This window comes from Gopherus flavomarginatus, chromosome 10 (genome assembly GCF_025201925.1).
Source record: "Gopherus flavomarginatus isolate rGopFla2 chromosome 10, rGopFla2.mat.asm, whole genome shotgun sequence".
Classification (NCBI taxonomy): Eukaryota; Metazoa; Chordata; order Testudines; family Testudinidae; genus Gopherus; species Gopherus flavomarginatus.
In genome coordinates this window covers 69,509,246-69,525,491 of record NC_066626.1, presented here as the reverse complement: position 1 = coordinate 69,525,491, position 16,246 = coordinate 69,509,246, and the positions used below count along the sequence as shown (strand labels likewise).

Sequence of the window (16,246 nt, the reverse complement as noted above, 5' to 3'; positions counted from 1 at the left end):
ATCTTATAAAATACGTCTCCACCTGGCTGCATTATGAAGCCATAAAATGTTACCAATTACAAGAATCGGTCTCCCGAGGAACTTGTTCCAAAAGGAAGTAGAAATTCACAGAGGTACTCATTACACTTAATACCTTCATTAGCATCTAATTTTGGAGGCCACATCATGAACTTCATCATAAAATGCAAGTATTGTAGACACAGCTTCAATTAAGATCATAATCACTTGTTGACATTCAATCAAACTTTTCAATTTGTTTTGGTTTTAAAAATACAATATAATGCTTGTACAATGTTCAGATAGGAAAACCATATGTTTCCCCTCGAAGTACAGTTCCAACAATACACTTTATTCATTGGCTGAACCAGCCTGCCTGGAAAAAATTAAATGACAAAAATTAAAACCTTCAACTTTTACCTCCATAACTGATGTTATCATAAGTGATTAGGAGATTAGGTTACTCTAAAAGCCACATTCCTTTACCCTAATTCAAAGTGCCAATGTGAAAAATTTAGCTCATCTACTTAACGTCTTCCCATTCGCTATATAAACTAATGATCTGAAATGAGCCATTAAACAGCTCTTAATATAATACAAAGAGAAATTACTTCATGAATCTTAAATGAGAACGGAAGGAAACATATGAGCTTTATTTCCTTGTAAAACCAAACAACCCCTTTTGACTGTTTAAGTTACATGGTTAGGTTTTGCCTTTGATCTTTCAGCATTCACGCAATAAATGACGCTGTTGCTTCACTGAAACACATCATGTTGATCCTCTATATAGATGCTGTATATGTGTACCTGCTGGAAGAGTCATGCAGTCCTTCCTTCACTACCTCTCCAAAAATGGATCTCTATACTGGGGTCTCATGACAAACAGAGTAAGAGCCATTAAGGGACAGTAATGTCAAACATTCTTTGCAAGTTACTGATCATAGTGTGCCAAAATATATTGATAAAAGGTAGTTTTGTTGACAGAAAACACTTTTGCATCCCAAGAATCACCAATTGGTTAAAAAAAAACAAACAAACAAATACAGGGTTAGCAGGGTTCATCCCCCTAAATCTCCTGAATAAGATTTTAGGACAAGGGTCAAGTCAACATATGGACTGAACCTGAAACTGTGCCTCCAGCAGTGGAAAGATATTTAGGAAAAGAAAACACACACACACACACACACACACACACCATGTTTAGTTTAGTATTATTTTAGATTTAGCAGATATTCTTACTTACATCGTGAATAGTCATCCTGCCCAATGTAGAGATGTATACTTTCTCACCTTTTTAAGTAAAGCCTGCATTCTAACATCTTTATAGGTTACATCATACCTATCTGGTCATATGCCTTCACCATGAAATCTGAACACCTAGGTCAGTGCTGACGTACCTCATGGAAGAATACAGAATTGTGAAACTTACTTTATGTTCCACGGAGAAGACAGAAACCCTCACAATACTCTGGTGTAAGGGAAAGGGCACTGAGGTAGGAGCCAGCAGGCTATGGATTCCAGGATCACTTCTCTCACTATCTGTATTTATATATACACACTTTTAAACCCCTTACAGTTAAGCAATGGCTCATATCCCGGACCCTAGGGGGAGGCAAGTATTATTTCTCTCATTTTATAAATAATTTAGCTGAGAGCTTACAAGATCATTTCTACCAGAACTAGAAACAAAACTTGGGTCATAGCCATGCTGCTCCACTGCCTCTCCATCTGAACACAACAAACTAAGGTATTGTGTTCAGAAGGAGAGCCAGTGGCTATCCTGTTTAACTACTACACCACGCTCTTCCCAGACGCAAGACTAGAATCCAGGACTCCTGATACCTGACTATTTGCTATGGTGGTAGAATGTTATGTGTTTCAGTACTTCTCCCTCTACTGGCTGGTCTATATGAAGGCTAAAACTTTATACTTTAGCTCTGTATGTCTTAGGTTCAAACCCTGCCAACAGCCCAAGTGACGGTGTCCTTATTGTTGCACGTGATAGAAATTCTCATTTTCCAGTTTTCTTTTTAAGACAAACTGGATTTAAAAAGAGAACCACTCTTGAACAGATTCCATGGTTAAAAACCGTTATAGTTTGTCAGTTGTGGCCCACCTGTGTTCCACACTGCCACATTTCTTTCGTCTCACATTTCAGTTGTTTCTACCAGATACTGGCAGGTTTGAAAGCTGCCAAAGAGAGCTGTCATCAAACAAAATCACTTACATCAGATGGGTACCTAAAGCTCTTTTATTTAAATTAAAAGTTGTCTGATTTTTCAGAGGTGCTGAATACCTGCATTTCCTCCTGCACAAAGCAGGAGCTGCAGGTGCTCAGCATCTCTGAAAATCAGGCAACTATTATTTAGGTGCCTGCCTTTTAGGCACCCATGTTCACCCTAGCTTCTCTCCCTCATTTGTATAATGCATATGGCATTTACCTACTCCTCTCAAGGGGGTACTGCAAAGACTGATGTATATTTATCAAGTGCTTTGAAGAGGACAAGTGCTCTGACAGTGATTTTATGGATGCTGGATATGGATACGCTTTCTCAAGACTGTTAGAAAATAGAAGAAAAAAGTTTTATCCGTAAGATCTATTGAGTCAATGCTAACAATGTAAACCAAGAATTTACATAAAATGGGATCCCTTTGGGAAGTCCAACATCTGAGATGTGCTGGACTTTCACAGCCTACAGTGCTGCCATATGTTGTCAGAGAAAGAATCCACACCAAGTTTTCTAATGGTCACTGATAAACAACAGATCAATAAGGAAATCCCATCTGATGATGGTGTGCGTGAAACTTTAAAATTCACTGCATACATCCTTTTCCTAAAGGAAGATGGAGATACTATCACTTGCATTTTGAAACAAACCAGTTAGTGGGTTTCACTGGCTCCCAGGGATAGTTCGAAACACATTAGATCTTCTTGCAGCTCAGTCTGTGCGTGTGCCCAGCTTGGTATATTTCCAATAGCCACATACTTATCTTCCATTACCAAGGCACATTCATCAGAACATAAGAATGGCCATACCGGGTTAGACCAAAAGTCCATCTAGCCCAGTATCCTGTCTTCTGACAGTGGCCAATGCCAGGTGCCCAGAGGGAATGAACAGAACAGGTAGTCATCAAGTGATCCATTCCCTGCTGCTCATTCCCAGCTTCTGGCAAACAGAAGCTAGGGACACCATCCCTTCCCATTCTGTCTAATAGCCATTGATGGACCTATCCTCCATGAATTTACCTTGCTCTTTTTCGAACCCTGTTATAGTCTTGGCCTTCACAATATCCTCTAGCAAAGAGTTCCACAGGTTGACTATGTGTTGTGTGAAAAAATACTTCCTTTTGTTTGTTTTAAACCTGCTCCCTATTAATTTCATTTGGTGACCCCTAGTTCTTGTGTTATGACAATGAGTAAACAGCGCTTCCTTATTTACTTTCTCTACACCAGCCATGATTTTATAGACCTCAATCATATCCCCCCTTAGTTGTCTCTTTTCCAAGCTGAAAAGTGCCAGTCTTATTAATCTCTCCTCATATGGAAGCTGTTCTATACACCTAATCATTTTTGTTGCTCTTTTCTGAACCTTTTCCAATTCCAATATATCTTTTTTGAGATGGGACAATCACATCTGCACCTAGTATTCAAGACGTGGGCATACCACAGATTGATACAGAGGCAATATGATATTTTCTCTCTTATCTATTCCTTTCTTAATGATTCCCAACATTCTATTAACTTTTTTGACTGCTGCTGCTGCATACAAGTTTAGTTCACTCTTAGTTATTTGTACAATTTGACTTTAAAATAAAACAACCACCCCATATTTAAAACCTGGACAATGGAAGCCTTGGAACCCATGAATAACCGTAAATATAATGCAACTGTTACTGAATGTTCTTCTTTCTTACTACTGTGAACTGAATTTTATTCCTTAGCTACAAAACATCAAAATATCCTATTACCTTCAGGCATATTGTGAAGCCCACTCAAATTTACAAGCTCAGTATGATGCAAGATTAATAGCCTGCAATTACATTTGTACTGGGAAGCCAGCACTCCTTGCAAATAGAATGGGACAAATTCACATTTTCAGTATTTGTCTGACAACTGTGTAATTAGCCTTAGTAGTTGCTGACCACTGAATAAGAATCTGAGTGGTAGGAAGCAGGAACATGGGCAATGAGAGGCATCTCTGGCACTGAGAAAGAGCTGTGCAAGCAAAAACGATGGGAACTGGAGAAGGCATCAGCATGGTTTAGGGCTGTATAGAGAGACTAGAGTTGTGCTAACAAATGGTTTTCCAGTTTGGCTGAACCAGAAAAAAAATTGTTTCAAGTCAAACAAAACATTTCATTCGACCCAAAATATTTCATTTGAAGGCTTTTCCTTTATGAAACTGAAGGAAAAAATCAGTCTGAAAAGAAAAAGATCAAAATGTTTATTCTGAAATTATTGAAACCGTTTCTTTTTTTTTTTCAGAATTGTTTTGGTATTTTCAGCCACAACAATTAGTGAATTTGACATTATTTGCAAAATATTTTGGTCAAACTTAAATATGCTTTTTTTTGGCAAAAAAAAGTGTTATCTGAAAAATTTTGCCCAGCTCTAACAGAGGCACACCAGAGCGCACTTCATATCACAGCTAGCTACTAGACCTATTCAGATTTTGCCCTTCCCTAGCTGTCAAATACAAATACTGGCAAAATGGTATTTTTATCTAAGCGAAAGATTCATTACATCCCTAACTTTAAGACCATACATTTTAAAGAAAAAAAATCCTATGGTTTTATAAATGCACATGTAAACAAGTATGCAAAACTACAGTGGTGGGGAATATGTATGTTACACCCATAAATACAAATAAAGCAGGAATCTCTCCTGGAGCTTCTCTTTTAAGAAGTTAAGCTTCCAAAGTGACAGAGAACCTCATGTACTCTATTAGCATATAGAGGCATGATGCACAAAAAAGATGTCATGACCTATTCTTAGAATTCAGCATAATATATAACAAAAGGTATTTCTGCATGAGTATGTTGCAGCTTTACAGTATCAACAATCAGTGTGAAATAAATTATCCTACAAAGGAATGTTTGAAAGCCAGTACAAATTAAAGAGCCGCTTAACTACTTAACAACTGGGTGCCTCATATCATGGGAAATGTCACTTATGTTGCAATTTAAATTCCTCAGGATATAGTAATTTTGTATCTATGTAAAAAATTATTAAACTTTGTTAGTTTCACAAAGTTCTGTGTAGACCTCACGTTTCCAGATTTACTCGTAACATATACATACATGTACATATATGCGCTACTGATGTCAATGGCAACAGGTACAGGACCCCGTCTAGGGCTGGATTGTGAACCTTTTACTTTTTTTAATAGCAGCAATCTCCACAAGCTGTCCCATTGATGGGACCACTTAGGGAATAAAGTGCTTTCCAAAGTGAGTAAAGGTATCAAAGTGGCTCTGACAGGTGGAAATCTATCTTGTGAAAAAGTCTGACCTGTTTTTATTTACACTTGTTCACTACTGCTAGAACATTTACAATTGCAAACAATCTTCATTGCATAGACAGAAATGCGTTTGCCATATTTGCATTACGTAGACAGTTAATAGCACCTGATTTGAAAAACCATTTAAGCAACAAAAACAATTTCTAATTAAAAAAAACAACAAAAGTATGCCCGAATTGGTACTTGGCAAGAGAAACAGGTTAATTCAATGTTTACTTTAAAATGCCTCTCGAAGAGGAAAACGTTAATTTGATTTTATCAGCACCATTTAAAAAAAAATAGATAAATTTAGCATACAGCTAAATGCTACGAGTTTTGACTTAACTAGCACAATTCAAAACAAGAGATCCCTTTGCTTTCCTGTATGCCAAATAAGTTAAATCATTCTTTTCAGCCACAACGTACATTCTGACCAAGCACATTTCACCCCGAGAATCAAGCATGCATCAAGGAACACACAGTGTTAAAAATTCTTTCAGATGCACCTTCCAAAAAACAAAATGAACAGTTACCTACAATATGGATTAGAGCTGCTCATCCAGAGGGCACATCTACACTAGCGGTTGGATCAAAGGGCAGCGATCGATCCAGTGGGGGGGGGGGGTCGATTTATCATGTCTAGTATAAACACGATAAATCGACCACCGACTGCTCTAGCGTCAACTCCAGTACTCCACCTCAACAAGAAGCGCAAGGGGAATCGACGAGACATACTGAGTGAAGACACCACGGTAAGTTGATCTAAGTATGTTGACTTCAGCTACGTTATTCACGTAGCTGAAGTTGCATAACTAAGATCGATCTCCCCCCAGAGTGTAAACCAGCCCAGAGTTCCTCTATCCCTTTGTCACCTCCCACATTTTCACATAAAAAGTTGTACTATTTCCTACATAAATAGATATTGTATAATTAAAAGCAGAAACTAACCCTGTTCTCTCACTGTAACTGCACTTGGACTCTAAATAGGCGTTTTAAAGAAATAATGTACAATCAGAAGCTAGTCTACTTTTAAAAAAAATAGCTCATCTACTAACCTACATTCACTTTAGTTCTTATTACCCACCTTGTCTCAATGAGGTAAGCAGTGTAGGTTTCTTGCATGTTCATGGCATTTCTTCCAGTCCGTTTTTCTGCTTCCGAGACAGTGATCTCTATTTTCTTTGATAAACAATCTTCCATCATCTTAGAAGAAAAGTTACAAGGGTCACACAAGTCATTGGAGAAAGAAATATGCATCAATTCCTTCCTCCTTCCCCCCCATTCCTATCAAGAGACAAGTAGCCACTTTATTAGCTTTTCCCAATGTAATGCTGAGAATTATTTTATTATTTAGCTTGCACCAGCACTTAGAAGCCCCAGGCATAGATCAGAACCTCACTGTGCTAGCGCTGTACAAACACAGAATGAAAAGACAGTTCCTGTCCCAAAGAGCTTACAAGGAGACAACAGGTGGATACAGACAGATGGGGAAGCACATGAAAAACCGCAAGAATATTGGTCAGTATGCGTGGCAGACAGCAATCTCAGTACATCAGCTGTCTGACCACCGTCAAATTGTTGTAGGCTTTATGGTAAAGGAGCATTTTAAGGAAGGATTTGAATAAGGTCAATAAGATAGCTTTGCACATGCTTACAGGGAACTCCTCCCATGCATGAGGGGCAGGACGGACAAAAGCATAAAGGTGCTTATTTGAAAATTTAACAAGTGGATGATGAAAGTTGGCATCAATGGTAGAGTGGAGGCAGGAGGCAACATCTCAATAGCATATGGTAGGCTGTGAATGGCCTTGAAAATGAAAACCAATTTATGTTTGATGTGATGCAGAAAAGGGAGCGAGTAGAGGGATGCAAAGAGAGGGGTGATCTGATCAAAGCAATGAGAGATGAAAGTGATTTTTTGCAGCAGTACTGTGAATGGATCTGTGTGGGGAGGGATTGCATTTGGTGCTCTACAGGAACTAACTTCTCCTCTACTCCAAAATGTAATCCAGCAGCTCCTAATTTTTCCAGTGAAAGGTTCATGCCATAAGCAACCTTAGAAACTACAGAAAACCTCAGCTCTCATGTAGAAAGAAATGTATGCACATATAAAGGGCACCTTCATCTACTGGAAGTTGCAACGGGTGTCAACAGAAAACAGATTTACCATACATACAAATACAAATGCCTTTTTCTTTAGTGGGGGTTCTGCTAAAAGATGGTTTTATCACTGAGCTTTTGGAGAGGAAGAAAACTTAATTTCTACAGTAACAACCGGAATTAGACAATACAGCAATAAAAACCAATGGCGGCTGGCCTAAACTTGCACTCCCTTTGGAGCTAGCATTGGTGAAAGACTTTCAGGAAATTACCAGTATAGAAAAGCAGAACGTAGCATTTGTTCTATAGTGCAAAACTCTACACAACAGTTTAAGACAAACTATAACAAAAAACAAAAGCCTTATTCTACTGAAACTACATTCTCCCTACCTAAACTCACTCTGAAATTAGTCAAGTTGAATTTGGGTGGATCTCTGGCCACGTCCAGACTAGGTATTAAAATCAATTTTAGATACGCAACTTCAGCTACGGGAATAACGTAGCTGAAGTCGAATTTCTAAAATCGAGGTACTCACCCGTCTGGACGGCACGGCATCGATGTCCGCGGCTCTCCGTGTCGATTCCGGAACTCCGTTCAGATTGATGGAGTTCCGGAATCGATGTAAGCGCGCTCGGGGATCGATACATCGTGTCCAGACTAAACGCGATATATCGATCCCCGAGCAATCGATTTTAACCCGCCGATGCCGCGGGTTAGTCTGGACGTGCGCACTGAAACTATCACCTCTACGTCTTGAGTGATTTTTAAAGAGCTAGATGTGCTAGTATCAGCGTCCAGCCCAAATTCAACTTGACTGATTTCAGGGAGTTTATATGGAATCTGGTCAGGACCTTGGTTTGTCATTTCAGCCAAGAGACAGACCTAGATGACAGACTCACAGCAGTGGGTTTTTTTGTTTTTTTAGTTGCTATAAAGATATATCGTAAAGCGATACATGTGAGCTGTCCTACCCAGCATTACACGCTGGAAACAGCAGAATGTGGTTATGTAAATTACGGTCTAAGACCAACAAAAATATTCCAGGAAATAGTATATTGGAGGAAATGTAGAAAAAAAAATCTAGCAAAGGATGTGCTAGCAATCTTATACATGCACATTGCAGCACAAGTTTCCAAAAGTGCTCTGTATCATCCAAATGAGAAGCAGGCTGTAAGGCTGAAATAGAGGCCACAACCCTTGTGTACCTGTTCACAGATTATTAAGCCAGAAGGGACCACACAGTGATCATCTAGTCTACATAGGCCATCAGACTTGCCTGAATTAATTCCTGTTTGAACAAGTGCATAACTTTTAGGAAAACATCCAATCTTGATTTTAAAAATGGTCAGTGATGGAAAATCCACCACAACACCTTGTAAATAGTTAATTACCCTCACTGTTAAAATGTGCACCTTATTTCCAATCTGTATCTGTCTGGCTTTAACTTCCAGCAATTGGATCTTGTTATACCTTTGTCTGCTAGACTGAAGAGCCCATTAACAAATTTTTGTTCTTTATGCATGTCATAAACAGATAGCTAAGGGTTAACGTCTCTTTCACCTGGAAAGAAGTGATCTGAAACACCTGACCAGAGGACCAATCAGGAAACGGGACTTTTTCGGATCTGGGTGGAGGGAAGTTTGTGTGTGGGTCCTTTGTTCTTGGGTCTTCTGCCTGCACTCTCTCGGCTATGAGAAGTGATTTCTGTTTCCTGCTTTCTAATCTTCTATTTCCAAGTTGTAAGTACCATATAGTAAGGCAATAAGGTTTCTATTGTTTTCTTTTGTATTTACATGGATATAGTTGCTGGAGTGCTTTGAATTGTATTCTTTTTTAATAAGGCTGTTTATTCAATATTCTTTTAAGCAAATGACCCTGTATTTGTCACCTTGATACAGAGAGACCTTTTTTTGTATTTTTCTTTCTTTTTATATAAAGCTTTCTTTTAAGACCTGTTGGAGTTTTTCTTTAGTGGGGAACTCCAGGGAATTGAGTCTGCAGCTCACCAGGGAATTGGTGGGAGGAAGAAGTCAGGGGGAAATCTGTGTGTGTTAGATTTACTAGCCTGACTTTGCATTCCCTCTGGGTGAAGAGGGAAGTGCTTGTGTTTCCAGGACTGGAAATAAAGAGGGTGGAATCCCTCTGTTTAGATTCACGGAGGTTACTTCTGTCTCTCTCTCCAGGAACACCTGGAGGGGGGGAAGGGAAAAGGTTTATTTCCCTTTGTTGTGAGACTCAAGGGATTTGGGTCTTGGGGTCCCCAGGGAAGGTTTTGGGGGGACCAGAGTTCCCCAAAACACTCTAATATTTTGGGTGGTGGCAGCTTTACCAGGTCCAAGCTGGTAACTAAGCTTGGAGGTTTTCATGCTAACCCCCACATTTTGGACGCTAAGGTCCAAATCTGGGACTAGGTTATGATAATGCAGTGGATACTGGGGCCACTGGAGCTGCGTAAACATGGACCATCCCCAGTGTGTCCTTTTGGTCAGTCACTGGAGACATTTTCTGCAACACATAAGGGTTGTGTAAGCACTCGCCTCACTGCCTGTTGAGTGTCTGGAGGGGGGGGAGGGGGGAGGCCCACACAGCAGCCAAGCCACTGGTTGTGGCGGGGGACCTTAGAATCCCAGCACTAGTGACGGGTGCTGGAGCCTTCTCTCTTCCCATTTTGTCACTGATCTTTTTAGTAAAAGTCACGGACAGGTCACAGGCTTCCCTTAGTAAATATTTGTGACAAAATCTTTACTAAGCCACCTCCTATTCCTCCCACACCCACACTCAACTCCTTTAATCAGATCACTTAGAATTATAGGGTCTATATTATTTGTGAAAGTGATACTTCAGAAGCAGATTATGTAAGTATCAGCCACCCTTGAAAGAGTGCTATTTAAGAGTAACTAAAGAATGAACAGAATTTTTAATATTTAATAATTAGATAGTGACCATTCCAGGAGGCATCTGTCTCAGGCAGCTTTAAATTTCCTACCATATCCCTGCTGTCCTGAGGCTTTGGGTCATCTGTAATGAAAAAGTTACTTTAAGACTCTAGAGCAGAGTTTGCAAGTCTCCTCAAAGGACTTTTTCATTCCACCTTTTGAATGAAATTCTTTGTTAATAGTTTTCATAAAAACAATGTTACTTAAAAAGTGCCAAAGAATTTTAAGATCCGAGTCTGACAATGCAATAAAGGTCTAGATGTAGAGTGAACTAAACATTCTTTTGCAACTACAGTACGAGCCTACATCTACTACAACGGTTTATATGACATGCCCTGTAGGTTCAGCCAATTTTCAAGCCACTATTAGAGAATGACATGGATGAGAGTACCAGGAATACCTGGGTACTTCTTAATTTTGCATACATATAGCTAACACTTATTTCCCTGTAGAACACTAGTTTTCATTCATATAATTTTTTTTTGTTAAATAGTTCCTCTTATACAGACAGGGCCAGCTGCGCAAAGTTTGTAGTATAAACTCACCTGAATACTGGTAAGCCACGAAAGTAGAGTAGGTGTGTCATTAAACCATCATTTTGAATCGGTTTCCGGACAGTCATCCCAACTAAATAGGTATGCCATTTTTAGGAGCCAACAAGATGCATTCCAATCTATTTTAAAAGTTGTTTTAGTTTCTTTTTAAAAGATATGACTATCAGGTAAGACCATCACTGATAAGCTCCAAATTATCATTGCTCCAACTCTTTTACACAAATTTGTTTTATTTAAAAAACAAAGACAATTATGAATACACATAGGTTTGATGGTCAAAATTCACTTTTAGTGGGAAGAAATGTGTGAGCAGAGGTGCTCAGAAAGAAAAAAGTCTAATGTTATTTTAGTATAATTCTGTTTGTTACAATACTTTTCTACTGTACCTTCCACCCAAGGGTCTAAAAGTGCTTCACATGTGCTAGTGAGTTTAGCCTCAAAATGCCCCTGAGAAGGAGGTAAGTGTAATCCCCATTTTACAGATGGGAAAACAAGGCATGTCTTAGAATCACAGAACTGGAAGGGACCTCAAGAAGTCATCTAGTCCAGTCCACTGCACTCATGGCAGGACTAATTATCTAGACCAGTGCTTCTCAAACTCGTGCCGCCGCTTGTTCAGGGAAAGCCCCAGGCAGTCCGGGCTGGTTTGTTTACCTGCCGCGTCTGCAGGTTTGGCCAATCGTGGCTCCCACTGGCCATGGTTCGCCGCTCCAGGCCAATGGGGGCTGTGGGAAGGGCAGCCAGCACATCCCTTGGCCTGCACTGCTTCCCGCTGCCCCATTGGCCTGGGGCAGCGAACCGCAGCCAGTGAGAGCCGTGATCGGCCAAACCTGTGGATGCGGCAGGTAAACAAACCGGCTCGGACCACCAGGGGCTTTCCCTGAACAAACAGCGGCCTGACTTTGAGAAGCACTGATCTAGACCATTCCTGACAGGTGTTTGTCTAATCTGCTCTTAAAAATCTCCAATGATGGAGATTCCACAACCTCCCTAGGCAATTTATTCCAGTGCTTAAACTACCCAGACAGTTAGTTTTTCCTAATGTCCAACGTAAACCTCCCTTGCTTCAATTTAAGCTCACTGCTTTTTGTCCTATCCTCAGTGGCTAAGAAAAACAATTATTCTTCCTCCTCCTTCTAAAAACCTTTTACATACTTGAAAACTTATCATATCCCCTCTCAGTCTTCTCTTTACCAGACTAAACAAACCCAATTTTTTCAATCTTCCCTCTTAGGTCATGTTTTCTAGACCTTTCATAATTTTTGTCACTCTTCTCTGGACTCTCTCCAATGTGTCCACATCCTTCCTGAAATATGGAAGCCCAGACCTGGACACAATACTGCAGTTGAGGCCTAATCAGCCCAGAGTAGATCGGAAGAATTACTTCTCATGTCTTGCTTATAACATCTTGCTAATACATGATGTCCCTGAGAATGATGTTTGCTTTTTTTTGTTTTGCAACAGTGTTACACTGTTGACTCATATTTAGCTTGGGGACCATTATGACCACCAGATCCCTTTCTGCAGTACTCCTCCCATGGCGCTCATTTCTCATTTTGTATGCATGCTACTGATTGTTACTTCCTAAGTGGAGTACTTTGCATTTGTCCTATTTAGTTCAGATCATTTTTCCAGTTTGTCCAGACCATTTTGAATTTTAATCCTATCTTCCAAAGCACTTGCATCCCTCCCAGCTTGGCATCATCCACAAACTTTATAAGTGTACTCTCAATGCCATTATTGAAATCACTGATGAAAATATTGAACCAAATCAGACTCAGAATTGATCCCTGTGGGTCCCCACTTGATATGCCCTTCCAGCTTGACTGTGAACTACTAATAACTACTCTCTTGGAATGGTTTTCCAATCACTTATGCACCCATCATATAGTAGATCCATTTACGTTGTATTTCCCTAGTTTGTTTAAGACATTATGTGAGACAGTATCAAAAGCCTTACAAAAGTCAAGGTCTTTAAACCATGATTTGAGGACTTCAATAACTCAGACATAGGTTAGGGGTTTGTTACAGGAGTGGGTGAGCGAGATTCTGTGGCCTGCGTTGTGCAGGTCAGACTAGATGACCAAAATGGTCCCTTCTGACCTTCAAGTCTATGAGTCTATCTACCACTTGCTCCCTATCCACAAGACTCGTTACACTATCAAAGAAAGCTATCAGGTTGGTTTGACACTATTTGTTTTTGACAAATCCATGCTGATTGTTACTTATCACCTTATGAACTTCTAGATCAGAGGCAGGCCAACTACAGCCCTCGGGACCGTCCTGCCCACCCCTTGAACTCCCAGCCACAGAGACTAGCCCCCGGCCCCTCCCCTGCTGTACCTCCTCCCCTGCAGCCTCAGCACACCATGCCGCCAGCGCACTGGGCAGTGGCATTGCGAACTCCTGCTAGACAGCGCTGCAGCATGGCTAGATCCAGCTGGGCAGCGTGGCTACCAGTCAGGCTGCTCTGAGCGCCATGTTAAGAGGGCAGGGAGACGGGGGGTTGGATAAGGGACAGGAAATCCCGGAGGGCAGTCAGGGGACAGTTGGATGGGGCAGAGGTTACGAGTGGGGAGCGGTGAGGGGACAAGGAATAGGGGGTGGTGGATAGGTGTGGGAGTCCCGGGGGGGGGTCTGTCGGGGTGTGGATAGGGATCAGGACAGTCAGGGGACGCGGGGGGTTGGATGGGGGCTGGGGTCCTGGGAGGGAGCTGTTGGGGGGGTCCCATGAGGGGGCAGTGAGGGGACAAGGAGCAGGGGGGGTTGGATAGGTGGGAGGGTTCTGAGGGGGCAGTTGGGGGCAGGGGCTAGGCTGTTTGGGGAGGCAGCGGCTAGGCTATTTGGGGAGGCACAGCCCACCCTACCCAGCGCTCCATTAAGTTTCAGAATCCCCATGTGGCCCTCAGGCCAAAAAGTTTGCCCCCTCCCAGATGGTTTCAAATTGATTGCTTAATTATTTGCTCCATTATTTTTCCAGGGACAGAAGTCAAGGTGGCTAGTCAGTAATTCCCTGGGTTGTCCTCATTTCCCTTTTCTAGATGGGCACTGTATTGGTCACAGATGGGAAGTCAAGGCACAAAGATTTAGCTTCTACAGTAAATAAGGGGCGGCCGCTCTGTGCAGTACTTATGGCAAGCACAGATCAGGTAGGAGCACCCCAGGCAGAAACGTTACCTTTAGCAGGAGCAGTGATTTGCGTGTGGCACTGGCGGGAATGGGGGAGTCACACAAAGGTTCTGGCATTACAGGGGGAGGGGGGAGAGATTTGGCAAAGGCCAACACAAGGCACAAGCCAGCCAGAAAGGAAGGTGGCAAAGGAAGCCCCACTAAGGGGCTGGCGAGACGTCAGGACAAGGCGCTAGAAGACCAGGGCGGGGGAACCGTCCCACAGAGGAATTCACAGGAGGGCAGGTGATTTGGGGAGAGGCACTTTCCACCTGTCGCTTCTCTACACCCAGGCTGCCGCCCCTCCCCCAGGACTCGGGCCACTGTCCTGCCCCGCTCTGCCCAGGCCTGGGCCCCTCTCTCCTGCGCCCTTCCACCGGGGGCTGCAGCCCGCTCCACGCTACCTCTGCCCCGAGCGGACGCTCCCAGAGCGGCCGCCGGCCGCAGGAAAGAGCGGCGCTCGGCAGAGGCGCCTAGGCCGGAGCGGAGCCCGGCCGCCTCCTCTCCCCCAGCCGGGCCGCCCCCGCTCGCGGGCCGCCCGGCCCCCTCACCGTGCCCGCTGCTGCTCCGCCGGGTTCCTCCTCCGCGGGCCCGGTGCCCGGCTCGGCCTCGCCCGTCTGGCAGCTGTGGCTAGCGCCGAGCGGCTCGGCCTCCGGCCTCTCCATGGGGATGGGGGCTCGGCTCCCCCTCTGCGCAGGCGCTCAGCCGCGGCGCCTCCCGGGGCTGAGACCGGCCCGGCTGGGCAAACTCATCGCAGGGCGGGGGAGAGCCGCCCCATGCCTCCCCCCGGCTCCTCCTGCTGTACCCCGAGGGGACCCCCCGCCAGTGACGCGGAATAACGGGGTGCAGCCCCCAGTCCCCCCGCCCCTAAACCACAGGCAGGGCCCAGCGGCGCCCTGGACACGGGGATAATCAACAGCACTAGCAACAGCGGTCAATAAACGTGCTCCAACTGCAACAAACTAATAAGGGTGCGGTGATAAAATAATAACCTCATAATGCACAGGATAGAATATTTATTAACCGTGCAGATGGGAGAAGAATTACTGATGATTCTGGTCGCCCGTCAGGGATAAATTAATAATATGTTAACAGCGAGCACAAAACAGCTATCAATGATTATTCATGGTTGAAATGTTGGCATAGTTACAGTCATCCCTGCTCTGACTCCACCCAGCTGTCCTACAGGAACAGGAGTAGCTATTGAGGATTTATTATTACATGACTAAACATTGTATTGTACTGTTAGTCATTTTTTGCATTATTGTTCTCTTCATTATTTCAGTTTTATTTTTGGTAAATAACAAAATAGCTGCTAATGTTAGTTGTTAAGAACTGTGTGACATTGGCAACATATTCAGTGGACTGTCACTCTGACCACCTCACTCTCGCTTTAGAATCCCTCTGCTACCTGCCTTTTCCGAAAGGGAACAGGCAAGCTTCTGATCCTCCCGTTTATAAATGTTCAATTTAGCGCCTCTTGTATCTTCCCTCCCAACTGTCTCCAGTGCCTGTTTGCCCGTTTTTCTGATAGGCACCTTCATGCTGTTTTACCCCCTTATACATGACAAACTCTTCCTGAACCCGTCCATAAATCCTGTTCTACAAATCCCCGGTCAAAACCCACATCTACCATGATGCCTACAGGAAAGTACCAACTGATAACAGCTAGGTACATGGCCAGACGCTTCTGCTAGTTATCACATTTATTTAGCCTTTAAACTAATGTTCTTGTTACTACTTACTTTGTCCTCCTTCCCCATTCCTTCTGATTGTTGCACTCACTTGTTGCATCTTGTCTTAGATTATAAACACTATTTTTCCTACATGGACATATATCATCTGGCAGAATGGGACCCTGATCTCAGTTAGGGCCTCTAGGCACTATTATAATACTACAAATAATAATAAATAATTAAGCGGAATATCTTTCATTGTAGCTTGAGAAGTAAAACTGTGCTTCATTTTTCTTTCAGTGGGCACAACTTC

The 16,246-nt window shown here is 42.7% G+C and overlaps 1 protein-coding gene across 1 annotated transcript in view; it reads right to left on the bottom strand.

Annotated features, from left to right (window-relative positions):
- The window catches only part of SNX4 (sorting nexin 4), a 70,105-nt gene extending 55,164 nt beyond the window's left edge, over window positions 1–14,941 (bottom strand). Inside the window, exons 1-2 of the mRNA XM_050917108.1 lie at window positions 14,809–14,941; window positions 6,583–6,701 (exon numbers count right to left, since the gene is read on the bottom strand). Coding sequence (XP_050773065.1) covers window positions 6,583–6,701; window positions 14,809–14,922 — 233 coding nt within the window. The 5' untranslated portion in view covers window positions 14,923–14,941. The remainder of the gene's footprint in view (window positions 1–6,582; window positions 6,702–14,808) is intronic.
- Between the last annotated feature and the right edge of the window lie 1,305 nt (window positions 14,942–16,246).